The sequence below is a fragment of the Diceros bicornis genome, chromosome 8, assembly GCF_020826845.1.
Source record: "Diceros bicornis minor isolate mBicDic1 chromosome 8, mDicBic1.mat.cur, whole genome shotgun sequence".
NCBI lineage: Eukaryota > Metazoa > Chordata > Mammalia > Perissodactyla > Rhinocerotidae > Diceros > Diceros bicornis.
Window position 1 is genome coordinate 72,667,131 of NC_080747.1, and position 27,790 is coordinate 72,694,920.

Genomic DNA, 27,790 nt, shown 5'->3' on the forward strand with positions numbered 1-27,790 from the left:
ACTGCCCTTCTCTGAAGGCTGTTGAAGGCTTGGGGAGGGAGCGCCTGGGATGTGACAGGTGACACAAATGGTGAGGTGCTCACTTCACACAACTGAAATGAGCCTTTTCTCCCAAGTCAGTTTCCTGCTGGCCTTACTAGCTTCAGAACAGTAAATGGCTAATGTACTTACCTCTGATGGCCTCATAGACTTTGGAAATGTACTTAAATTTTTTTTTCTTAATGCCTTTGTTTCTGCACCCCTTCAGCCCTGCCCATAAATTGTTTTAAAGGCAGCTGAGCATAGAGCACAAGCCCATTTTTCTCCCTACAACCACAGGCATGCCTAACCTGTACCCAGTTTGCTTCACCTTCCAGTGCCCTCCCTGAAGACAGAAGAACAAAACTTTAATCCTCATGGGGCTTCTGAGGAGCCCAGGGAGCAGCTCGATTCCTACCGAAGGGAAAGGTCAGACCCCACAGGTGGCTCGGTCATATGTTCCTGACGCTGTCAAAAATTTCAGAACAGTCACAGTTAAAAATATTTTATTTAAGTTTATACAAAATACAGTCATGTACTAAAATGTACATAACATTTTTCATTCAGTTTACATTTTAAAAAAGGACAACCGTAATTTCAAATACTTTCTGCTTACATGTCATGTAAACATTGTTCTGGGCCCATATTATTTACTAAAAGTGTGTCCACTTGTGGAGAGTTTCATGACCGTATAGGTGCTTTCAGATGGAGAATTAGACCTGCCAAACCGACTTCTCGAGCCCTGCACAGAACCACAACTTGCCGGATTCCAGGCAAAATGAGATTCTCTAGAGACATAACTGCAGCTTCATTGCAATATGAAGTTGTGGATGTACAGATTTCATTTTACACACACCAGTGTGCAAATCCTTAATCCATCTCAGCCTATCTGCATACATCTATTAGAAGGGTCATGGCGGAAGAATGCAGATGCCCACAGGGGCACAATCTCTACTCAGGAACGTGGCCAGTGCCGCAGTGCAGGGCCCGACACACAGCTCACTCTTGTTTGGAGGTTGCCATGTCGGCTGCCATGTGAAGAAGTGCCAGTATACACAATTTGAATATATAAATATTTGAAAATGTTTGGACAGTCTTTTGACAAAATGTGCTCTTCGGTACATTTTGAGGGTCAAGTGGGGAAAAAAATAAAAGGGAATTAATAAAAGGAAAGTACATTCTGGGTTCTGCCAAACACATGGGCTTCAGAGGAAACATTGCTTCACATTTTAGTAGTTTTGTCCCTCCCTATTGATGTAACCATGTGAATACTGAAAAAGAACATCAAGGAGTGTGGATCTTGGTGCAGAAACCACCTCTCCCCACCTAGGGAAAAAAAAAACCCAGGAAGCAATGTGTCAGGAAGCTCTCTTGAAAGCAAAATACAATTTACTCTACAACCAACTTTTCACAAAGCAGTTAATAGTGTGTATGGCGTTCAACTATAAATGTACCATCAAAAGTAGGAAGGTGTCACCATTAAGAAAAATGGCATCTTCATTACTAGATTGTCTTTAAATAAAGTTAATCAACAAACTTTAAAATTTGATTTTCCTTGTAAATCTGTGATCAGTTCTGGAGACTGGACCCAATTCTGTCTACTGAGAACTGGGCAGCCCCAGAAAGAACCAAATTAATTGGCACCCATGGCTGCCCCTTGATTCTGTTAATAAACCTAAATATTCAACTTATAAGGAATTTCAAGCTCAACCACATTAATAAGCGCTTGGCCCTCAGGGCCTCCAAGACCGCTGGCCTCAAGCCATCTCAGTGCAATATTTATGACACAAGCACAGCCCTGAAGCATTGGTCCAGGTAGAAATGCCACACTGGGGAGCAGGCACACCCTGCATTAGGCTCTTCTGCCACCACGAAAGCATTGCATCAGAGGCAGACAAAGCAAAAATTACACTGGTGTTGCAAATAGAGACATCACTGATCCCTGCCTTGGCAATAAATAATAATCTTTTGACTCCAAACTGGCAACCAAAGGGAAGAAAGCTAATTATTAGCTTGCAATGCAGTATAGCTAGCAACTAAAAAAAAAAATTAGTTCCCCAGTCTGAAATTTGACTTGCTCTTTCACGGAAATTTTCCCTGAATCGGGAGATCACTGAGATTATGTGAGCTTTCTTCTCCCAGCGCAAGACAAACTTCAGCTGTCTTGAGAAACTTCTAAGCAGGCCCTTATCCTACACCTTGCACAAACATGTCTAAAAAGTGAAATCCGGACTAAATGACTCAAAGATGAAATGCAGTAATGATTCCAGGCCTAATATAAACATCTATTTCAATGTTTACTTCAGACTGAACACAGTCAAAGCAAATGCTAGTGAAAATTACAAGCCTCTGCTATCTCTGGTTCTTACAATCAGACAATCAAGTTTATTCATGCTTCACCTTTACTTAGCATTGTTATTAAATAACCCTTGACATTTATTTTGTTGGCATGTGCTAATAAACACACACATTCCCAAGAGCGCAAAGGAAAAAGCCCAGTCCAGAGAGTTCTGTGTGAAGCCAATTAAGACACCGCCTCTGGGGCCTTGAGACCCTGGGCTGCAGAAATGGTTGCTGTGGAAACAAATTTGTCTCAGCATTTTGGGCAAAGCCAGAACCTACTGACTAACATGTCTTTAGATAGGATCTAGTGTAAACAGGGCTTCCCCGCTTAATCTGGGTGCCATTCTATGAAGTATATAGATCATTAGAAATTACAAAGCAAAACAGGACATTCCGTACACAATTTATTTTACTATAACTTGTTTTCTTTTATCCAATCATACAAATTTGAATGTGGATTCCTGAACGAATCTTTTACTTAATTTAACTTTGGCAAAAACAATAGATTTCGAAACATTTAGTAGCTTCTCATTTATATAGTTTTTCTTTTTAAATTCTGTAGCATATTAGTATTTTCAAAACAATACTCATAGATGTGCTTTAAAAGTTAACTGGTAATGATCTGATTTCTACTATAACTTATTTAAGAGAATAATTACTGAAAAAGGACAGACTAGACGTATTTTTTCTAAAAAATACAATTTTTGGTCATGTGAATGATTCATGTTCAGATTTCAAAAATAGAAAAGGTTCTAAAGTGCATCATTTATTTATAATATAACTCCTTGAAATTATAGCGATCTGCAATGTAAACAGTAGAGTAAAGAATACCAAACTATATTTTCACGTACATTTAAATTTGTAGGATTAGGTACTGTCTTTCAGTGTGTGGAGTAAACCAGGGCATTTCCAACACATAGCTCATGCTTCTATATGATTATTTTTAACAGCAAACTTAAAGGTATTCTTTTTCCCCTACTCCTGACTTAAATGATTTTCTGCTAACAGAGGCTGCTCTCTCACTTCAGCAATGGAAAATGCTGCTAGAAATCCAAGCTGATCAGTTTCTCAAGAACCCATTTTTTTTTTTGAAACTGACAAGTAGTCAGTAGAGTTTTACAATCTCTTTATTTTCTTATTATTATTAAACAAAACAAAATGGTACCCTTTAAGAAGGCAAGTCTCAAAACATACAGGAGGGCATCCCTGCTGTCCTGTTCATCCTGCGACATTACCTTCAAAAGGCAGAGCCTGCTCAATGCCTTCTCTTGGCATCAGTAGCTGGTGTGCAGATACCTGTGCTCGACCTCACCAAGCACACAGGTGGGCCTGGGATGGACAGGCAGAATGAGAGCCCGCCTTCCTCAGTGCAGACACAGACCCTCAGAGAGTAAGGACAAATCACAAAGTGACGTCAGCACACTACAGAGATGCATCATTTGGTGTCTTAAATTCCTGGTCCCTCCAAAATGTCTAATATGGACAGCTTTGTGACACAGTCTTTGCAAAAATTACAATCATAATTGGCCATACCCCATTATTTGTTCTCTTTATACACGATCTTGAAAAGAGCGTGCTTTTAGATTCTGCCTTGGGCTGAGCTCTGAGGGCTACATTTACCCCTCAGTTAGGGGATTTTAGTGCAGGCTTCCTTTAAAAAAAAAATTAAACTCTGCTAAGTCCTCAGGAGGCTGAGAACACAGGCTCTTTCTCCCTCTCTCACAATCCTCTACACTTAAGCTAGGAATTAAAAGCAAGACCCTATGTCTGGCTAGCGCCAAAATGAAACTAAGCCCCCTACAGTTTGCCATGGCAAGCTGTCCTCGCTTAGTGTCGGATGTTAAAATCTGAGACTGATAAGTGCAGTCAATGTGTAGCAAAGAATCCTCCAGGCTCTTCACCCTGTTACCTGATTTAAAAATCAGCATTAACATAGCTACTGCTATATTCTCTCTGTCCTCTACAGATGATCCAGCCCTAGTCAGGGATCAAAATCCTGTCAGCTGAGGAAGTCCTGAAGAAACACACCTTCAAGTAGATGTTTGCCCTGCCATTCTGGGCAGATGTAGCTTCATCTACCTGAGAGCTGAAAGGGAACAGTTCACATGAGCGGGTAAAGGTGCGGCTCTGGGGAAAGGTCACAAGAATGGCCATGGCAGCAAACAGGGCTCCGATGCATGTTCCCACTTGACTGGGTCCAAAGAGAACACGGGCCTGCACAGCACGTTCGCTCTACAGAATGAAGTCCTGAGCTTGTTTTTATCACAGTTAGACAGAGAATGGTTTCATGCTTCTCAGTTATCCAGGGAAGAACAGTGTGTATTCTCTGTAGATGAGTGTGTCTCAATGTAGTGATTCATCACTGCTAGTGTTAGTAAAACTTCCACTACAGCGCCTGTGTGTGGGTGCGTGCACACGCGGAGGCACGCAGGGATCCTGACTTTCCCTTACAAAATTCTTAAGTCAGGGTGAGTTGCCTTCTTCCACCTGGACGGTTTCTAAGGTAGGCGATGGAAACTGGAGCCAATCCCAACGGCCTGGAGGCAGAAGGGCTACATGCTTTGCAGGTCCAGCTCCACGGCTGCCTTCCAGTTTCCGCAGAGCTGCTATTTACCCGGGGGGGCAGGTGGCAAATTGACTCCGCGTCCCCAGCCCCCTCGGCTAGGGCTGGGGCTGCCCTTACATGGACTTGGAATCAGTGTCTCTCTTGCTGATCAGCACCTCCAAGAGCCTTAGTTTTGCCTTTATGTGCTTATATTCGTTGTAGTCTTCAGCCATAGGAGTGCGGTCTTCCTTCTGGACATTTCTAATGGAAACAAAGGGAAAGGAGCCTGAGGATCATTTGCTCTCTCTCCTAGATGCTACCGTTCAGCAGGTGAATTCTCGTCATGTGGAAACTTTGTAGTATATCACCTGTAGAATCAGTGCTGCCAAGTGTCACTTGGTATCCAGACTGCAGCTGGGTTTAGACAAGCAGCAAAAGGCAGCTTCCCCGCAAAGGCACCACGTGACGGAGTTTTTATGTTAATCTGGCATCTCGTAGAATGAATATGAAGGACTAAGAAATATAGAAATTTTCTCTTTCTGCTGCTGGTGTATATGAATTCACATTAAGAGTCTCCATATACTGAAATGGTTTATTTATACTTAATAATTTCTCACTTTTAATGTTATTTCATCTAATGAGTCATTAAATTTCTAATTAGCAATTGGTATACCCATAATTTACAGGTTTTTCAAAAACAGATAGTTAATACTCCTAGTGATTATAAAATCAGCCTTGGAATTCAGCAATTGGATCATATAATACTAATAAGCCTTTACAATTTACTGCGTAATTTTATATTCATACTTTTTACATGCACAAGTATTAATTGGGAGCTTATTATGGGTCAGGCACTGTGCTAGCTACTCTGTATCCATGATCTCAGATAACCTCACAGGAACCTGATAAAATGATGCTATTACCCACAGCCTACACCCACTGAGACAGGAACAGGAAATCAGGCTGACTACACAGCCACTGCTCTCAACCGTCGGGCAGGGCGGGCCTGCTTCTCATTTCACTTGGAAACGTGCACGTCACACATTCAGATGCCAGGCTTCCTTGTCTTCTTATTAAAGAACAAATATGGGAGAGGGGGGAGCATGGGGCTTATTTAATTTTGTTCAATGAACTAAAAATAAACGTATTTTATTCATGCCCTGACTTCTTCAAGGAAAGGATTCTAGATGGCTTCTCAGCAGAGGGTGGTGAAGGGAACAGGGCAGTGGGAATCAGACTATCTGACACCCCAGCCGTGCCCTCTGAGGCGCTTCCTTGCCTCAGATACGAAATGACAGAACCAGATTTTATGATAGCTGAAGTCCCTCAGAGTTCTAAACTTGTATGATGATGATTAATTCCCAATTATACTTTCTTAACACTTGTGACATTTATATAATTACATATAGTTTCTCCTCTATAGCCTATCTGTGCATAATGTGACTATAATTACGTGGAAAAAAGATAAGCAGACAAATCAGAAACATGCCTAGAAAGAAGATTGGAATGAAATACATCAAAATATTAATCCTGGTTTGTCTTTGGGTATTATTATTATTTTGGGTGTTATTCCCTTTTATCTGTTTATCTATATTTTCTAAATGTCCTGCAGTGCATGGAGAAAGAAAAGCAAATATTTAGATACAAAAACTTATAAATCTTAATAAGGTCATTACAGGACAGATGCAAATCACAGATCCTAAAAATAAATTTATACAATAATTGAAATAAATTGGAATACAACACATTTTAAATGCCAAAGTTAATTTTTATGAAGCTTTTTATTTCCCAATACTTTTGAGAAGTATGAAAGGGCAATTAAAGAGAAACTATATTTATACTGTTTAAATAATTTGGAGTAAAACAAAATCAATTTAAAATAAAAGAACTCCAACGTAAGAGATGCAAATCTATTCCTTGTTCTACCTTCTGTCCTTGTCTCATCCTGTGACTTGAGTAAGACGCTCTGGGGCAGTCACTCGCAAACAGGGAAGACCTTCCTCAGTGTAATGCTCTCTGAGGATGATCACACTATGCCTTAGACTTTCTCCAGGGACCCTATCCATCGGGTGGGCCTACTGCTTCTTGTATATTTTTATTCAAACTTGACAACCATCGTCTTTGCTCTTAAAATGAGCTTAAAACCCAGCAAGATTTAGAGTTCTCCTTTCCTCATTTCTCCTTCTGGTTTAAGATAAAAAAAAAACATAGAAAAACAAACCAGTGCTGTCAACTGGAAACTTAGCTTCCAGCTGCTCATTTTAGATTAGAATTTGATGTGACAGGTTAGTTTTATGAATGTTAGCTGAATCTGCATCAGTCGGGGGTACTGCCCCAGGAGCATGTCTTCCTGCAGGACCACACACGCCTCACCATCTCACCTGCGCACAACCCCAGGGACTAGGTTACAGGAAGGATGCAGAGTGGATCCCACCTGGAGGGACTGCACAGACCTGACAGAGAAAAAAGAAGGACGTGTGTGTGGAGGGGGAGGGAGAAAGGGAAGGAAAACACAGCATGCACTACCTTCCATTTTGCCTGAAAAAATTGTCTTCAAAATCACGAAGTTTCTTTCGAATCCTTTTCTTTTCTTCTCTCATTTCCTGGAGGTGTTCCAAGAGTTCAGGTCTAAGAGGGGCAGAAACAGTTCAAGAAACTTGAGTTAAATCCGAATTGTTATAAACGTAATGAATATGCAACTCGATAGGGGTTGTGGACAAGGGGGAAGCACATAAAAGCAAAAACTATTGAGGGAGCTGAGGGGCAGGAGGAACAGACGAAGCCCAAGCAGACTGACAAGAGACACGGCTTCCGGGCTCCTGCAGAGCTCCTGCTCCTTATTTAGGGCTTGTGAAATCCCATGGCACTTTGTCACACTTTGCTTTGAAAGGAAGAGATGACATCTGTGCTCAGTGAGTGTTAAGTGATGAGCAGTGGAGCACAGAACCACACAATGCCATTTACAGAGACCTTCTGATTGTTCGAGCAAGATCTCAGATGCTGCCCTGAAGAACATGGGAGGAAGCATATGAAACACTGAGCCAGAAGTTAAAAAAATGCACTGTTTTATCCACGCCCATGCACCACAGGTAAATCACTTGGGTTTTGTCAGCCAATTTATTTAAATACAAAAGCTGAAATAATATTTAAGAAAGTGATTTTCACCAAAACATTTCAACACCACCACCCAAATGACATACATTGAAGCAGCATGGAGATTTGAAAGCCCGGTGTCCTGGCTGCACTTTGATGGCATTTTATCATCCATTGGGGAAATAAACCCGTCAGCATCATCTTCAAATTGGTCCAGAAAGCAACGTGCACTGAAATCAGTCTTCAGAGTGACTGTGAAGTCTGGCTTTGTATTGGTGTCATCCTCTGAGCACTCTTCTTCTTCCTGGAGATAACAGAGCAACCCCAATAAAAATGTGGCCACTTTTTCTGGCACTCTTTCATTGCAAGTATCATATAACAATCATTTAATTATCCAGATACCATAGTTTCTTCTACATCTATACCTGGCAACACACATGCACATTGTGGATCTATTACAGAATATCTATACACAGTAAACAACACAAACACTAAACACAGCCACTCCACAGAGAGAAAGACTATAAAACTATAAAAAATGAATGTACAGCACAATTAACAGTTATCAAGGCTGAGGGTAGGAAGGAACAACCATCATATTTTATACCCTAAATCAAATGAAGGAAGAGAATCTGAAAATTCCCAGCTCTCTGACAATACATAACAAAATCCACCACCAGCAATCAGTGCTTTAAGGAGTCCATTACTTGTGTACCTCAGAAAATATTTTTTATTAAGCTATGAACATTTTCAGAAATTGAACAATACAGTCTTTATATTTAAGAGTTGAGATTATAAAATATTGTGTGGTTGTTTGATGCACAAAATTTAGGGAACTTTTGAGAAGATCAAAACATTTATCTTCCCATGATTGGAATCATAAAACTCTTTAAGTTTTTTCAAAGAACTTCCAAGGGCCATGGCTGTATTTTTCAGCATCCAAGATTCTAAGAAAACTATGATATTCTCTGTCGTGATGATAATGCAATTAGGAAAAGAATGAAGTCAAATTAGAACTGCTTAATGCCAATTTAAAGTTATGTAAGTCTATGGGAGAAATAACATCAGAGTCTGAAAAAAAGATTTAAAAAAAAGTAATTTACTGCCAAAATGTACAGTCAGATCAGAAGAGAATATCCTAATATCTTGAAAAATTAAAAAATTGGTTAGGAGTACAGTTACATGAACAACAGAAAGTGTAACATCAATTGTTCTAGTTAAACCAAGTGGCTTCAGTGCCAATGCAGCAAATGAATCTCAGAAGGCAGTGTAGTTACCACTGGTGGTCAAAATACCAGTATGCAAACTGCCTGCAGTGGATTTTCTTACCATAAAGTGTGGTATGTTTATAATGGTGCTTCTGAAGAGCAATAATGTAAACAAACAAACAGGCAAAACAAACAAAAAAAGGACTATTACGTAACTACAATGAAAGTACAGTTACGAAGGCATGAAGTTAAAATTGGCAAAAATTGGGTGGCTTTTCTCGATTCTGTTTGCTGTGACTTCAGATCTTCAATCTCTTTGCTTGGTCCATGGTCACTATTAATTTTTTAAAATTTAAATAATTAAAAACATTTTTAAATTTACAGAGTAAAAATGACTTTTAAATTAATAATTTAAGAGTTTCTCTTTTTTGTAGGAGAAAGTGACAGTTCCCCCCAGTTGGTCCTGATAAGGACTGAGACACCCGATGAGGTTCACCTGCACACAGGCAGTGCCGCTCTGCCTTTTGCTCCCTCCCCCTTCCCTGGATGAGGAAGACCAGGTGGAATCACCCAATCGTAAACTCGACGGAGGTAGGGCTGTGGGCCTGTCTGTTCACTGCTGTCCCCAGAGCCTGGCCAATGCCTGCATACAGTAGGTGCTCAATAAATGTCTGTTAAACAGTCTAGTAATTCAGTTTTAAAAGAGAAATGCAAGTTACTATTGCGAGTATTAAAGCCTGAGATAGATAAGAAATGAAGTCAGGTGTCCAGGCCTTATCAATTATATCCCAAGGTCCTGAGAGAATTTAAAAATGTGAGAATGGGTCTTGCCCATAGTGAGAACTCAATGTTTTTTAAGATGAAGATAAACAAAACTATTCTCAGTAAGCTTTGAAAATTATGGGAAAAAAGAGAAATAGCAAAATAGATCTTCAAATTGTAAGACCATCAATCAGGTTGCTGTGGCTACCAGCTAGATTCTAGAAGGAATGAATACATAGATAATGCATGAGCAATTGAAAAAGAATCAGTGATCGACAGTGACTAGCGGTGGCTCCTTAAATACAAATCATGACAACTGACCATTTTTCCTTTTTTGATAGGATTGGCATAATATCTGGATTTCAATAAAGAATGAGGTGAGCTGATCTATCAAAGGAAAGCTGGTTGTGAAAATTTATGCAGAGGGATGATGCAACTGTGACGTGAATCTGGAGGAAAGTCCATAGCAGGCTCTTTCTCTGACCCTGCCTTACTCAACATTCATCAGTCACTTAGATAAAGACACAAAAGGCATATTCACAAAATGCGTAGATGATACAGAGTGGGCAGGGATATCTGGTGTGTTGGAATACAAAATCGATCTATTTCATAAGGCTGGAATAGAAGTATGAAAAGTAACTGGAAAACTTCAAGGTCCTATAATTAGGTGAGAAAGAAAAAAGCTGGACACAGACGATAAGCAGCCCACGGACGCTGGGGATCGCACACATCAACAGCGACACAGGCCCAGGAGGAGAGGTTCCCAACAGGGGCTGATTTTGCCCCCTAAGGGCCCTTTGGTAATGTCTCAAGACATTGTTGGTTGTCACAGCTGGGCAGGCGTGGTTGTAGTGCTCTACTGGCATCTAGTGGGTGGAGGCCAGCCCCCCAAACAAAGAGTTATCCAGCCCAAAATGTCTACAGTGCTGAGGCTGAGACACCCTGCCCTAGAAAGACTAAAATGAACTCACGATACATCGACAGTCATAGTCAATCTGTCAGGACTAGTCCTTGGTCCTCTGTCCTGCTGGTTAAACCAGATCTAGAATAGTGTTCAGTTCTGGGTATCAGTTTTTAAGAGGGATAGAGATAAACTGGTATGTGCGTACAGAGCAGAGCCACTAGACTGCTGGAAGGTCTGGAACCCGTATCACACAGGTATAGTAGGAAGAACTTGGAGAAAAACCTTTCACAGGGTGTGCATAGGAGGGGGCAGGGCAGGTGACTGTAAATATACGAATTGCTCTCAAGGATGAAGTGGTATGCTTATTCTAAGTTGTTCCAGAGGGCAAAACTAAGCCTATTAAGTAGAAAGTAATATATTAATAACAACCATAGATATTATAATTTTTAATTATTTTCAAAAATTGTGATATTTTATAGTTATCAAACTTATTATGCATTCTAAAATTACATACATAATATTTTATAATTTTAAAAATTATAAAATAATACAAAATAAGTTTTTAGCTATTATTGATATTTTGCCCATTTGATGAGTGACCTTACTTTCCCCATTGCTATAAACTTTTCAAGCTTCAGGATGGAGTCACTTCTTCGGGACAGTGTCTCTGTTAGGTGAAACTCTCATGTTGAATAGGAGAATTGACTAGACAATCTCTAGGATTTGGGGGTTGGAAGATCCAAGGCTTCCGAACTTGAGCTGGCTCTATTTCATACACAGCCGGTTTCCTGCCATAAGCATTTAAAACCAGGGACGGTTTTTAAAGAAACCACTTAGATACAATCTTCTTGTCTGCACACACACCAAATTCTAAATTGTACCAGAATTGCCAAGAATTATACAATCCAAATACGTGCTAATAAGCCTGGCCAATTGGAACAAAATGAACTAAAAGACAACACTATTTACAAAAGCAATGTAATCATTGAAAATTATCTGAAATTTTGACCATCATGTGGGCTAGTAGAAGAGCTATGGCTAAAACATACTTGTGAAAAAAATAAAAACTAAGCTAAAGGATAAGATTTGGGAGAATGTCCTCTTTTAAAAAGAGCAGTATTAGGGGGCCGGCCCGGTGGCGCAAGCAGTTAAGTGCGCGCTCCGCTGCGGCGGCCCGGGGTTCGCTGGTTCGGATCCCGGGCGCGCACCGACACACTGCTTGGCAAGCCACGCTGTGGCGGCGTCCCATATAAAGTGGAGGAAGATGGGCACAAATGTTAGCCCAGGGCCGTCTTCCTCAGCCAAAAAAAAAGAGGAGGATTGGCGGATGTTAGCACAGGGCTGATCTCCTCACAAAAAAAGAAAAAAAAAAAAAAAAGAGCAGTATTAGTATATCTTCCGTTTGTTTAATGAGCCAATTATTAAGTGTCATATAGTGGATGCATTAAAGAACACATTTGTATCTAGTAACAGTTCTATCACATGCTTCTAAGAGAAATATGCTAATTCTCATACACACAATTGCCCAAATTTCAATTAAGATTTAATTCTTGTGAAATTACCAGCTAGCCAATACTTGTCTCTTTTCATCAACATCAAGTCTTATTGTTAGAAAACAGCTCTCATTTTTAAGATACAATATAGCATATTCCCTTAAATTTCACATTTAGAGCATTTTCATAAAATAAGTTCTATTTAAAATAACATGAATAGTGAACATGAATCATTGCCTAACACCTTAAAATTAGGTATATGAAGTATTTAAGACCCCTAAGAGGTAAGAAAAGGAAGAGGGTAAATAAAAGAGAAGACTTCGTAGCTTCCAGTACCTTACCTCAGTTAGAATGATGAGAATCAGGCAAGAAAATGGAGTGGTTCTCAATTGGTGTCCCTCGGTGGGAACGAGGCCCCCATATTCTGAAATAATCGTTCCTAACTACAGCAAATAAGTGAGCACCCCAAGCTTGGAATTGTCATAGCAATATGACAAGTGAAAACTCTTAAAACTCACTTCTGCTTTGGGTTTTACTCCCTCTTCCAATTTAACTGCTGAAAAATGATCACTGATTTTTGAAAAATGAGTGACTCTGACTTTTCATCCCTAGAGCCCTGCATGAGGCAGTCCGGCTTGTTAAGATGTCTAGAAACAAAAACATGAAAGAGGTTGATCCCAGCCCAGGCCAATTAGGTCCCTTCAGAGACGCACAGATCTGTGGGCACAGATTATACCTCGCATACTAGCAAAAGTAGCCACTGAGGAGAGGATTATCTGTATAAAATCCAGAATTGCTACTGGGAAAAAATCAGAGCATGTGTTCTCATGACTGCCGGTCATAGCACCACATTCACAGACCAAGAACGGATTATAAAACTCATAATGAGGACTAAACTTGCCGGAGAAAGACAGAGGAAGGAAGAGCGGGTGGAAACGCACCGGCAAATCTGTCAGAGACAACTAGACATTTGTCTATGAAATGGTAACTTTTTATTGTGTGCTGTGTATATCGGCCTTTGTTAATTTTGGTTTTTCTATAAACTCAGTAAATGAGGCTTTTTAAAAAAGTTACCCGATGAGCTAATGTAATAAAATTTTGGAATACAGAAAATCCATTCTCCAGATAGGGGAAAAAAATCCCAAAACAAAAAACATTGTGAAAATAAAACAAAACAATCATCCCTGAAAGCAAACTAAAAACAAAACAAACAGCAAAAAGCAGGGGCACGAAATGAAACAAAGGAAATCAGCTCGTCTATAATATAAATAAAAGGGATTGTTCAAGTTGGTTACACGCAGCTACCGATGTTTAGGGAACACAACAGGAAGCCATCACCCTAGCGCCCGATCAACCCCTCTCCATCCGAGGGAGGAAGGGAGGGAACTGGTGCAGACTGAGCAAGTGGTTAGCTGCTGGAGGTCTTCACCTTGATCTCCTTGAAGAAGGAAGCAGTTTCGCCCTCGATAATTGGCTGCAGCAAAGGGCTTCTCCGCTTGCTGGAGGGGGAACCCTGCGACAGGCGTTAACAGGGAGGTTACATGGCGAACTCCTTTCCCTTGCCCGCCAGCTCGCCGCCTCCTATGACTCACCGGGGTTTATACTGCCTTTTAACTATATACTCCAACCCGTCCCTGCCAAAATTCCCCAGGAAAAGCAGAGACAACAAAGTTCTTTTCCAAGTTGATGCTTCACTTCAGAGCCCACACACACAAACCAAAGGGGCCACAGAGAAGCAAGAACAGCACATGAGCATGTTAACCAAACACGCAGAAAAAACCTGAGGAGAAACGCCCGCCTCCCGCCCTCTTTCCCCCCAAGCACAATAACTACGGGAACATCTCAACTGTCATAAGCTTTAACTCGAATAACGTAAGCTCATCCAGCCATACACAAAGGCTGCCCCTTCACCCTATGTAGGGACACTAAGGGCTCCTGACTGGAGAATGAAAATGGTTCCTTAGATTTAATCCTTTTATTGGCTGGTTTACTAATTTATTCTGCAGAAAAAAGTAGATTTTGTCAAGCACACCTGCCTGAGGTCTCAGGAGCCTCCCTCATTCATATGAACAAGTACACTGCTAAAAGACATACAAAGACCGTAACTTAGGCCTAGAAATACAGAGGGAGATTTAAAGCAGGAACAGAAGAGCAGCAGCTAAGATGAATATGCATTTCAATGAAACATAAAAGCGAGGCTGTGTCTGCTAGCCACAAACCAGGCAGAGGAAGCCCCAGGGCCCTGGAGATGAGGGCACTGACGCCCAGGCCAGTGATTCCCTGAGATACGGGTAGGGCACTAACTCTGCACTCACGAGCTGGGGTGGAAAAGCCGAGACGGGGACCAGGGAGGACAGCAAGCTGGCCAGAGCCCGAGAGGCTTTCCCAGAGCTGAGGGCGAGCTGCTGCTCCCTACTCTTGCCAAAATCAAAACTCAGAGCCCAAAGCGGCTAAGTCCAAGGATGGAGGCCACTGAGAGCAACTTCACAATCATTAGCCTCCCTCTCTCTTCTTCCAACTTACACTTCTCTGCATCCTCCAAAAAGAGGAGGCTCTCTCTCCTGAGTTCCTTTGAGGATTTCTCCCTGGATGTGATTCCCAAGGGCTTATCCCTCTCCCAGAGCGGAAAAGGAGACTGTTAACTAGAGAGGCACTCTTTGGAGAGGAGAGGCCTGGAGAAAGCACAGCCCTGTCTGCCTGGTGCTCTTTGAGGAGAGGGTGGGGGAGTCAGCCCAGCACGAGTCAGGTAGATGGACAGGGCCAAAGCACGTCTCCCAAAAGAAAAATACTCTATCAGCTTCAGATTTGCTCGTTTTTGGCAAACGTAGCCTCAGAAGTCTTTGATAAGCTCTTCATTTCTCAAGCTTACGAGCCACAGATATGAATGGCAGGTTCAACTACTAAAGCCTATTCTTTAATGAGAAAGTAGGTTAGGGCCCTGTTAATGCAGCCAGGGCCCATTCAACCAGGCAATCAACAACAGCGAGCGGCGTACTCACAACGATGGGTATGGTGTTGGCCCGGGACAGGATCTGTTTGACCAGCCGGTACCTGTCATAGAGTGGCTTCATCACCTGCCGTTCATTCTTGGTTACCTGAAAAGCAAGAACAAGAGAGCTGAGGAGCCTGCTCCTGACGGTCCTGCGACCAGCTGACAAGCATGCTTTGCGCCTAGAGAAAGCACAGATGATTCAACTGAAGTCGCAGTGTTCTTACAAAATGTATTTAAACTGACAACAATATTTAGTCAACGACTGTTTAAAGTATCTACGTCAGCTGCAGATCAGTGGAAATCACTCCGTCAGCAGTATTGCTTTTCCTAAATCAAAAATATAACCATTATTAGCTCCCTGCTTCAAACTCCTCAAGGTTCAGAGTTCCCAGATGATTTACTATTTTCCAGGTCCAGGGAAGAAGAAAGCACGTATTTCTACCATAATACTTATCATGCAGTTCTGTAACCAGTTTTTTTTACATATCTCTTTCTCCCATGACATTGTTGTGTTTTTAAGGATAAGATTTTGGCAAATAGTAGCTATTCAAGGAACATCTACTGATAGAATACATGGATTGATTCATCTCTGTATCCCTAAAATCTGGCACAGGGCCCCAGAATGTTCAAGGACTGGTTCTGTAGACAGTGGGGAGGAAGTGAGCCCAACTCCCAGGTACAGTATTTGAAGCCCCTCATCATCTGCTTCTCCTCCCCCATCATACCTCAAGCTCCAGAGAGAAACTAAGTTGTTTCACACCTCCTTGTCTAGTTCCCTCTGCCCTGAAATGGCTTCCTCTCTGCTCCTTAGTTTGGCAAATTCCACCTCCCCTGTGCAGCCTTCCTCCAACATCTCCCATTCTGGGAGAACTGCTCATTCTTTCCTTTGTGTCACCTACTTCAACCTCTGTATACCCTGTAATTTCAAGATATACTTTTGCTATAAACTGAATGTTTGTGTCCCCCCAAAATTCATATGTTGAAACATCCCTGATGTTAGGGTATTAGGGCCTTTGGGAGGTGATTAGGTCACGAGGGTGGAGCCCTCATGAGTGGGATTAGTGCCCTTATAAAAGAGACCCTAGAGAGCACCCTTACCCCTTCTGTCATGTGAGGACACAGGAAGAAGATGGCTGTCTGTGAACGAGGAAGGGGGCTCTCATCAGACACTGAATTTGCTGGTGCCTTGATCTTGGACTTCCCAGCTTCCAGAACTGTGAGAAATACATTTCTGTTGTTTATAAGCCACCCAGTCTGTGGTATTTTGTCGTAGCAGCCCCAGCAGACAAAGACACATTTTTACACTCTCAGTAATTATTTGGTGATGCACTCGTTTCCTCCTTTAGACTTTAAGCCCCTTGAGAGCAGGAGTTCGTGTTTTTGTATCCCTGGTAGCTCTTTCAGTGCCTGATATATTCCATAAATATCTGTGAAATGAGTGAATGAATACTTCAAACATAAATAAGTGTGCCCAATTCATAGGTATGCAAGCATTTCCCCTGTTCACTTAAATGGTGAATGAGATGACGTATCTTTGTTTCTCAGTTGCTGTTTGCCTTCTGCATTTTACTTCCATTGCACACGTAATAAGGCAAGAATTACAGAGGTACAGAAGGGCAGGCACTATTAGCTTTGACCTTTTCTCTAATGGGCCTTTTGGGGCTCCAACTTGGAAGACACCTCTGGATTATGCATAAATGGGTTATCCTTTGTGCCCTTTTATATTTGTCTTTCCCAGAGTGACCAACAATAAGTGAACTATGGATAAACTTCACAAGCTAGGATAGGATACTGCCACTATGCAAAAACATTTTATGGCTTTTCTATCATCAGCAATGATAATAATCTTTTATCTCTATCTCTTCCTGTGATCACAATATTAAAAGGAGGATGGCATTTTCCTGCTTCTACTATCTACTGTAGCAAAGAATTTTAAAATTGGTATTTCATAAAAAAGGACTGTAAAACTGGAAGGGAACTCAGAAATTGTTTTATACGAAAAAAATTGAAGATCAAACCACAGGTGTTACTACTACACACCTACCACAACAGCGAAAATGAAAAGACAGAGCATCAAGTGTCAGTGAGAACGCTGAACAACTGGAATCCTCTGGAACCACTAGAACTCTAGTGGGACTAGATGTCCCACTCTAAGGGTGGAACATTTTGGAAAACTATTTGGCAGTATCTACTGAAGCTGAACATATGGCCCATCAAATTCCACTCTTACGTATATACCAAATACATGCGCCTTAAATTTACCAAAAGACATATATAAAAAGGTTCATAGCAGCACTATTTATATTAACCCCAAACTGGAAACCATCCATATACCCACCAACAGAAGAACGAATAAGGTACATTCCCAAAATTGAATACTACATAGCAATGAGAAGGAATAAGCCACAGCTATATGCAATATCGTGGATTAATCTCACAAAAATAAAGCTGAGTAATATAAGCCAGATACCAAAGAATACACACTGTAACGTTCCACTTATATCAAGTTCAAAAATAAGCAAATTGAATCTACAGTGCTAGAAGTCAAGACATGGTCTTTCTTGGTCTGGGGGATGTCATGGTATTGACTGGAAGGGGACATGAGGGGGCGTTCCGGAAGGTTGGCAATATTTTGTTTCTTGATCTGGATGCTGGTTACCTGGATGTGTTTATAAAATTTGTGAAAATTCATCAAGACATATATTTATAATTTGGGCCCTTTTCTGTATTTGTGTTATATTTCAACAAAAGTTCAACAATAGCCACAAATAAGTCTCAGGAATAGAAATGGAGTGACTTGTACAAGCTCACATGTAAAATGATAAAATTTAGGACTGGAACACATGAAATAATTTTTTTATACAAGATGTATCTATTAAATGTGTTGCACATGAGGTTAAGGCACATCCTAATTGTCAACACATGACGTGGTGAAATATTATTGTGTAAGATAAACAATAGATGGTTTCGTGATCAAAAGACATACTAAAAATAAAAATAATGACAAGGAGCCAGCATTTCCCCATGGTAGACTAGCAATCTATTACTAGTTGCTCGGCAGAAACATCTTTGGATTGTAGGCAACTTGGGATTTTAGAAGGAAACTTAGCTGGTAAAATCATCCAGATATAGCAAATTTGACAGAAATCAATTTCCTGTCTAATTCTTTGTTCAAAAACCAAATTTTCTAGTTGGAGTAGATGAAGAGGATCACTGGCTTAATTCTTTGGCTTATGATACTATTTAGATTTTCTATGAGCTATTCATATTTTAAATTAATGAGCCTCAGGAACTAATCCCCTGTGAGTGATCTGATAAAATCCAGTTTTTGACTGTGGAGAGTTAAAACTCCTCATGATTCCACCAAAGTTAACACTGGCATTTGAGAGAAATATCTAAACACCAAAAATATCAAAGATCTTTAAGTCTGAGGTGATAGAAGGAATACTACTTGATTTACAGCAGAATTATTTTCATGATATATGTCTGAAGCCAAAGGCTTGGTGATACTAAAAGTTAATACAAGTGTCACCCATCGTAAATCCACGTCACCTGCAATTATCAGTGCTGGATTTGTGAGTAGAGTCAAAATCTAACCAACAGTTAGGGAAACAGAGCAGGACCTTGGTTGAACTGTCGAAAAAGGGCCAGCTGATATTAAGTGGACCATGGGAAAACTTTTCGGAAGTTGACATCTCTTATTCTTGAGTCATCAGCTGCTCAGGGATTCTGCTACTAATTAAGAATAGGCCTTTGAATGAGTCAGTGAAGTTCTCGGAGTCTCGGTTTCCTGGGTAAACTGCAGAATTCAGATTCTGATTCATAATTGCTTGGAAATGACTTGAGGGCAAGCATGTAGTGTATTGTCTTTTCAACACAATTTCACTCCTCTTGCTTCAAACCTTTATTTAGTTTTCATTTAAGTGGTAGCTCTGAATGGCTTTCCAATGTGTGGAGTAGGATTATTACTGAGATGTATTTTTGCACACAAATCAAGACAACATAAAAACCTAGACATGAAGATCTAATGGGCGAAAGCAGCACCTTTCACTCTATCTTTGCTTTTGATTGAAAGAAATCTTCATCCACTGGACTTGTACTACCCTATTTGGTTGCTCTGTAAGCCTCAGATAATATTTCAAGGTACAAAGGGAACACCAGCCAATAATTATCCACACTTGAGTAGAGGCGAGTCCTGAATAGAGATCACAAAAGCCTGATTAGACAATTGCATTTGCCTGCCTTTACCTTTAGTGATAGTTTTTGTCTTAGCCTCAAGTAAAACTTCTCAACAGGAGCAATTTGGTTGCTGTTACCTGGACAGTGTCACAGAGGTGAAAGATAAAATGATTGATGTTTTTAATTTGAGGATAAAGATTAGAAGCATGGAATGTTAGAGCTAGAAGAGCCTTATTTTCATAAAACTAAGCACTGGAGAGGGCAATGATTCGCCCAAGGCAATAGATCTGGGGCAAGAACCCAGGGTTAGTGACTCCCAGTCCAGTTTTCTTTCCATTCACAAATAAGTAAGACATGAAGTAGGATCTTAACACAGTGTCACAATGTAGCCTTATCCTCTATTAGGGTTTGACCAAGTTGCCTTCTTAATATAAAGAATCTGCCTTCCAAGCTGACAGCTCTGCTTATACTAAATTCACAAAGATCTCTAGCTATGAACAGTAGCATGGAAGCACCATTTTGTGAGAAATTATGCCACAGACAAGAAACTGCACTGCCTCAAAATCTTCTTAGTACAACAAAAAGTGATTTGAGTTTGTGTGTGGAGGGGTACCTCTGAGTCATAAAACCACTAGCAGGAGAAGACAAATGGGATGGATTCTTATAGCTATTGCATTCTTTGCCCAGTGACTGGGAAAACGGCAACGCTCCTTCTTCATTTTCAGGTAAAAAATAGTAGGCTGACTATGCAAAGATCAGATAATCCCAAACAGCACATAACCAAAGGATAGTATTTACTTATATTTGGTTTTAGAATTTGCATTTAAATTTGGACATGGTATATTTAGTGTCATGTTAGTTCCCAAGGTTTTAAAACACAAGATTAAAATATACCAATGAAGAAGAGACTCCAGAAGAACCCAGAAGCTCATATCAAGGAGCTCATTCTCCACCCCTCTGCATTATTATTGAGGCGTGGTCTATAAAGGTGATCCAGGGAGCTGCAGTTATCTGTTTACTTCTCTCCATGACATGGTCTTTTGATTAAATTCTTCAATGTTGAAATGGACATACTTTAATAATAATTAATAGGGATTTATGTGCCAGTGTGTAAATGAATGTGTTTTTGCTTTTCAAAAACGTGCCCGTCTGTCCGCAAAGTGCCCCATTAAAGCAAACAGCCTAGTTAAAGAATGCGTAGAAGCGGCAGATAACAGTTTGGGCCTGTGATTTCAACAGCCAGTGTCCTTTTGAATCAGAATCTGCAGACTCGGCAAAAACCCATGAGCTCTGAGCTCCTGCTTTTCTCAAAAAAACTGGGGTCTGGAATGGTAGTTTAGCTCCGGAAGTACATGTATTTTTCTTTTAAGAAGTGTTGCTCAAATGGTATTTACAGTTCAGGGTCCATGGCAATACCACAGATCTCAGAATGAAAAGTTCACTCTTCGATTTTCAGACTGGCCAGACGTCAAATGAACTCTGCTTTTCCGGTGGAGGCTGGAGCATCACGTTCCAGACAGAGGCAGAGAGCCTGACCTGGGACGAGGAATAAATGACACCCAAACTTCCTAGAGCAATTCTTCCCTGCCCTACGAGATGCTAGAACCTGGACCCAAAAAGGTTGTTCTTCCTTCACCTGAAAGAATGATGGAAAAAAGGGAATAATAAGGCAGGGCCAAGAACTGATCTTTCATATTTCTAATGATAAAAGTGCTAAAAAATGTGCATTTGTTCTCCTGATTCAATCATTTAATAGCAAGTGGGCCTTACAGAGCAGAACATAGAATTGTAACAGAAGTGAAAACTACCATTTACTGGGCAAGTCTCCTCCCCAAGCCACCCCCCACTTCCTCAGTGCCAGACAGTACCTACAGGTAAACGTGTGTGTGTGTGTGTGTGTGTGTGGGTGTGTAATGTCATTCAGTCTCCATGACAACCTACAACAGACTGCTATAATACAGACAAAGCACTGAGCCCCCGAGAGGTTACCTAAGCAGCCCAAAGTTATAGAGCTGGTCTCGGGAGGGCCAGGTTCTGAATCAAGGTCTGCTGATCCTAGTGCCCACAGGTTGCAACAGTCCAGGCAGAATGAGAGAGTCTGTGTCAGGGCGACCAATACCACGGCACCCAAAACCCAGGACTGGTGGTAAGTTTAACACCAGAATGCAGCTGAGAGCTCTCGGGGCCTCGGGCACGGAAGTCTTTAAAGGAGTCTATCAGTGTCATAACCCCCATCCACACAATGAAAAGAAGCAAACACACAACTCCTGCCTCCTTCCCCGAGGACTGGGCCCCAGTGGAGAGGGGTTTTCTCCCACTCAGTTCAGCTCTACCTCCGCAAGTTCTGAATAATCCAGGAGAGAAGGACAAAGTTTCACAACATATTTGACTCCAGCGCATTTACTAGTTGGTTCACTGCCTTTAAAAAATCCAAAACAAAACTTGGCTTGAAACATGACCATTCTCCTAGAGCGTCAGTATTTTTCCACTGCAGGGACAGGCCAGCAAAATCAATCATCACCAGCTCCAGATTTAAAAATTTTTTTTTAATTTAAATTTGATAAATTCAGAACCAAAATACTGTGGAGGATGCATTCTACAGATAATTCACTGGGCACATGCTATGGGTCAGGCCTTGTGCTAGATGCTGAGGATTAGGTTCACCATTAGGTGAACAAAACCCAGAATCCCTGCCTGCACAGACCTTAGAGTCCAGTGCACTATTCTGTAAGCTTCTTTATTTAAAAGAGCATATTTTAGATAAAAAGAGTATCTCCATTATATAGCCATGGCTGAGACTGGAAAAGAGACCTATGCGTTTTGGCTATATAAAAAATTCTTCTGTGAACATAAACTTCATGCTCAGTACTTGCTCTTAAGAATTTGTTTTATTGGGTTCTTGACAACATTCTGAACAGAAGGTCACTGCGAGAAACCGACAAGGCTATCTGATTACAAGTTCCGTAAGAAGGAGAGCAGAAGCCTCGCACGCTCCTGTCTCCCCCAGAACTAACAACAAACATTCAATAGACACTTGCTGAATAACAAACTGGCCCCAGCGCTTCCTGCTGTGATGGAAAGGCAACGCCACATTCTGGGTTCCTCACACTTTTGGTTCTGAAGCGCTGCTGGAACTTCTCTACAAACACTGGTCACAACTGTATTGCAGAGATTGCATTTTAGGGCAGATCGTTCTAATTTAACACTTTCATTTTACGGGTAAGAGTGCCCACAGCCAGTGACAGCTTATGGGGGCAGACCTGGGGACACAGAAGTCTCATCACTCCAGGGCTCTGTGCACCAACCAATACCCCCTCCACAATTTTTCCCCTTGAAGCAGGACACCAGTGTCTAAATTTTAGTTGCAAACTAATTCTTTTTTTGGAACTCAAATTCAGCATCTACTAGATAGTGGAACTCTTATCAGCTTAGCCTTCAGAAAGCTTAGTTATGGTGAAAAGATATAGTAATCTCCTAAACATCAGGAAACCTCATTTGCAAAATATTGAACACGGAAGATCTGTTTCTAAAGCCAGATAATTAACCCCAATCAGAAAATTCAGTATATTCACATACCGGCCGTCCATGAATGCTTTCATAATATAACAGAGCTTTCTGCAGAGCCACTTTTTCATTCGCAATCTGGTCTTTGGTCATATCCTGTATAAACACAAGGATAGAGAAGTGAGAGAGAGGGAGGACATTTGTGAACATTCCAACTTCTTTATTTAGTTAAACAAATTTCCTAAAGGTTAAAAAGCATCCTCATACAACAGCTCTCCCTAGCTCTAACCAAAGCTCACGTGGGAATTAGCTACTCCTGACCTTTTGCTAGAAATACGGATAGCACAGCAGAATCATCATTAACCACTTGTATCTCCCACGCAGCGGTGAAGGCATGTTGAACACTGAGGTAAGCAAGGCTGTGAGGCACAAGGGGCTTAGCTTAATGGCCCCCGCAATGACTACAGTTACAGGTTACCCAGTCCCAAAGGTTTGTCTATAATCCTTCTACCTCAGAGAATCAACAAACCGTCTATTAATCTAAACAAGTTCATTCTGCAATCTGTACAACAGAGTTTCCTGCTTTCAGTTTTTAGTCAAAAACCAAAGTTCCTACAGTTAAAACACTCTAAAGTTGTTTCATCTGCTTCTCTAGACATCTAAGAGTGTGGAAGATAAGGGAGGAGGAGGTTTTAAAAGGCATCGCTCCGTCACTCTTTCCACTGGGATCTATGTGGCATGCCCTGTGTTTCTACCATGCTGACTGGGGCGGTTTAGGGTTAGCAGTCAGCTTGGGGCCTTCACAGAATCATCACACCTTAATGTCCTCAGGACGGCTGCTCTCCGCCCGCTTCTCCTGGAGCTTCCTCTGGATCGATTCCAGCGTGGCCTCAACGCTGGGCTTTATTGCTTTATCTACCAACTCTTGCTTCTTCTCATCTTCTTTCTCAAGTTGGGAACCGAAACTCTTGGGTAGGGTGTTGCTTCGCTGCCGCATCCTGGGGGTTAGGTCCTCTTCAGATATTTTTAGTTTCGAGTCTATTTGAAAAGATTTGGGGGTAGAGCTATATGAGAATTGATGTCTGCTGAACCCAAACTGTTTTTCTGTGGTGTTAATAGCTGCTTAGCCCCATCTTTTTTCAGAGTATCTAATTATAATATTAGTTGAAAACCCTGGGTTATTACGTAAAACCCGAGATAATGATAACGTCTTCCTGGATTATCTGGGATGTCTCCCTAATGCTAATTCCTGAGAAAGCTTTAGCTATTTAGCATCCGTGCTTTAGCCACACCAACCTGTTTGCTGGCAACTTGGCAGATGTCTTCCTATACTGTTCCCTTAGTGTTTAAAGGTATTTACTGATCTAACACCCAGCCACTAGCCAACTTTTTCTATATGACTTATGTACCTCATTTTGGAATTATTTCACTTTGTATTCTATTTACTTGTTTATATGACTCTATTTCCTAAAAGACAGCAAGTTCTTCACGGGACAGAGACAAACCCTTTTCAGATTCATCTTTTGTGTCTATATGTCTTCTCTAAGACCACAGCAAATGAACTTTGGAATAAACAGGTACTTAAGTGTTGAATTGAAATCAACATCCTTACATTAGTGACTTCAGGAAATGAAGAAATGTTGCAGAATTTGCATGTTAGCTGATCTGGGTTACCCTGTGATTGAGACCATGGGAAGACACAGGGAAGGTACCCTCTAAATACTGAGAGCACTGGGAAACAGCTTCAAGGAACCTATCTTTTCTGAAATATTTTAGCAAAGGCATTCGGCACTTGGTGAGATCATGGATTCTGCTCCTGGTTTATTTTATAGAAACCATGCCATAGGTCTAGACCTTCACCTACCTTTAAGTTGTTTTCGGAATTTGGCAAGGTCATTTGTCCATTTCAGAACCTCTGGATTGGCTGCTTTGTCACTGTGGGAAGGCTGAGAAAAGGAAATTTAGAGTAAATGTTTTGGAATTGGGGCAGGACAAAGAAGAGGAGTTTGATGATCAGTTTGTTGTAAACAGGAAGGAAAAGTTGAGTTCCGTTGGGATAAGAAATGAACTACGATCAATCAGAGCAAACTTCACAGGTATAATTCCATCATCCTTCTTTACATCTGGTTATTTTTGATGCTTTCAAAGAACTTCTCAGAGGCGAAATGCTGGATTTTAATGATGATGGACTTCTATGAAGTCCATGGCCCCTTTCCATTAGTTGTAGGGTTCAACCCATCAGGCTAACAGATATGTGATATTTCACACACAACCACCATGGAAAATGCCCTTTTGCCACCCTTGTGGAAAATACTAAGGATAGAGCTGAAAGTAGAGTGAGGTCTGTACTAATGAAACTTTAGAAGATAATCTGGAATTAAGTTTTAGCCAAACAAGACTTCATTTAGTGACTTTTCCCTTTCTTCCTTACTGATAAATATACAAAACGTAGAGTAAAGCATACAATTTATTTGTAATGAAACATGCAAGGACTATGTAAGGAAATTTGCAAAGAAACATGTAATATTTAATATATATGTAATTATACATACATATTATATACAATATAATTACATATATATTATATGTATTAATATTAATATATAACATTAATATATATTATTGTACACACATAAAATTACACAAAGTACATACATATGTATATACATAATACATATAATACATTATATATTAATATTAACATATAATACACAATATATAAAATTGAATACTATATGTATATATAATATATAATATGAAATATGTAAGGAAATTTGTAAGGAAATGTTCAAGAAAAGTGCTGATACAAGATGTTTGGGGTTTATCGTCCAGTTTTTATTGCCTTTTTGTTTTGAGCTTCCCTAGAACTCTCCCTAAACCTTGGTCACTTCTCTGTATTGCTGAGGCCGGCATGTCGGGGAGCGGAGGCGAGAAGAGAAGACGGCGAGGAGGCACTTACTCTGTACTTCCTCTCTTCTTCGAATCGGTCTTCAAACTTTCGGATCTTTTTTTTAAGGCTCTGAATCCTTCGTGTGAGCTGGGCGGGTGTCAGGTCCTCTTGCTCATCATCGTAGGACCCCAGGGAGGAGCTCCGCCGCCTGGGAGGGGTACAACTCAAGTCACTGCCTGCTGGGAGGGGCTCTGGGGATGAGGGATGTGGCAGGGATGGGGAGGGTGCAAACAGTCCCCATCCTCTCCAACACAAAATGCTGACTACTCATTCATTTTGTGACCTTGAGCTCTGTATGTCCCGCCCATTAACAAGTCTTACCTTCTCTAGCTCACATTTTCAATTAGCAAAGTTAGGACTGAAATGTGTGCTGCGGACTTCAAAATTAAATTTGACAGAGCTTTGGAAGGGAGATGCTAATGAATATTCAATAGGTGATACTGTAGTTGGGCCACAGTTCAACTGAAAACTTACAACAGGGCCTGTGTATTAGGACGGAGACTTTTAAATATGTTCCACCACAGACTTATAACTTAATTTAGACAATTACTAGCCATCAGCAACACTCCTAACCTTTCTAACGTTATAGTGATGATGCATTTGCTTATCAGCAACACAAAGAAATATACCTCATGAAAGAATGGGAATCTGGGGGAGAAGGTGGCACTTCCGTGTCATCCAGGTATTGCCTACTCTGCCCGTAAGCGTAGAACCGAGGAGAGAGCATTGGGTCGCTGTCTCCGTCCAGAAGCTGACGAATCAGGCGCCCAGCCTGTGGGGAGAGGTGTGCTTCGTCCGAGTCCACGTTCTCCTGCTGCCACGAGGAGAAAGTAGGGATGGGCTCTGGAAAATAATGAGGGTGAGAGGTCAAAACTATTCTTTAAAGCACAATTATTTCTTAAGTTTTCTGAATGCATTAGGAAGCACCAAATTTAGGAGGCACTGAATGGTTTCTCATTTTAGATTAAAGGTTCAGACTAGGAACTCTATGCCCTGACCAGAATCACTAAATATATCTGACAGCCATCATCTACCTTCTATCTCCATCCTCACTTGCTTTCGAAAGAGAACTTGCTAGGGCTGCCCTGAGGAACAGCCTTGAAGGAGGAGAGCCGAGAGTGTATGCTTCCAACTTCCCATGCAGATCACTGACGAGAGCTTTCCATGTGAGGGCATGATGGAAAAGAAATGCCAGTGTGTCAGGGAGGGGGACATCCGGCAACATGGCTATCCATCCTTCACGTAAACAACTAAGGAATGAAGCTAAGGAATCACATTAACCTGTGGGAGCCCTTTTTTTTTTTTTTTTTTTTTTGGTGAGGAGATCAGCCCTGTGCTAACATCCACCCAATCCTCCCCCCCTTTTTTTTTTTGCTGAGGAAGACTGGCCCTGGGCTAACATCCGTGCCCATCTTCCTCCACTTTATGTGGGACGCTGCCACAGCATGGCCTGCCAAGCAGTGCGTCGGTGCGCGCCTGGGATCCAAACTGGCGAACCCCGGCCCACTGCAGCAGAGCACACGCACCCAACCACTTGCGCAACCGGGCCGACCCCAAGAGCCCATTTCTTTAGGAGTCGGCACCTTCCGTTGAGGTCATTCAGTAAGGTGTTTTGTGTGCTTCTGCTTAGTGTGGTGGGATTAGCATGTTTAAGATGCATGCTTTGCACTTGAAACTTCAGAAGTTACTCAAGACTACAGTCAAAGTAAGATGTATACAGAAATTCATCAAAAAAAGAAAAAAAGAACACCTTACAAAGGACAAATCTGTATAAATTATTTTAGACAATCTTTAAGAAA

The 27,790-nt window shown here is 41.1% G+C and overlaps 1 protein-coding gene across 5 annotated transcripts in view; it reads right to left on the reverse strand.

Moving 5' to 3' along the window:
* Positions 1–3,230: 3,230 nt before the first annotated feature.
* The window catches only part of FAM13A (family with sequence similarity 13 member A), a 317,773-nt gene continuing 293,213 nt past the window's right edge, over positions 3,231–27,790 (reverse strand). For 4 of the 5 annotated variants that reach the window (XM_058547500.1, XM_058547499.1, XM_058547498.1 and 1 more), the window contains 10 exons: positions 26,621–26,834; positions 26,001–26,139; positions 24,906–24,987; positions 23,859–24,079; positions 23,114–23,197; positions 15,366–15,461; positions 13,796–13,879; positions 8,107–8,303; positions 7,433–7,534; positions 3,231–5,167 (listed from right to left, as the gene is read on the reverse strand). In XM_058547500.1, coding sequence (XP_058403483.1) covers positions 5,041–5,167; positions 7,433–7,534; positions 8,107–8,303; positions 13,796–13,879; positions 15,366–15,461; positions 23,114–23,197; positions 23,859–24,079; positions 24,906–24,987; positions 26,001–26,139; positions 26,621–26,834 — 1,346 coding nt within the window. In that variant the 3' untranslated portion in view covers positions 3,231–5,040. The remainder of the gene's footprint in view (positions 5,168–7,432; positions 7,535–8,106; positions 8,304–13,795; positions 13,880–15,365; positions 15,462–23,113; positions 23,198–23,858; positions 24,080–24,905; positions 24,988–26,000; positions 26,140–26,620; positions 26,835–27,790) is intronic. The other variant, XM_058547501.1, reaches the window with a different exon arrangement.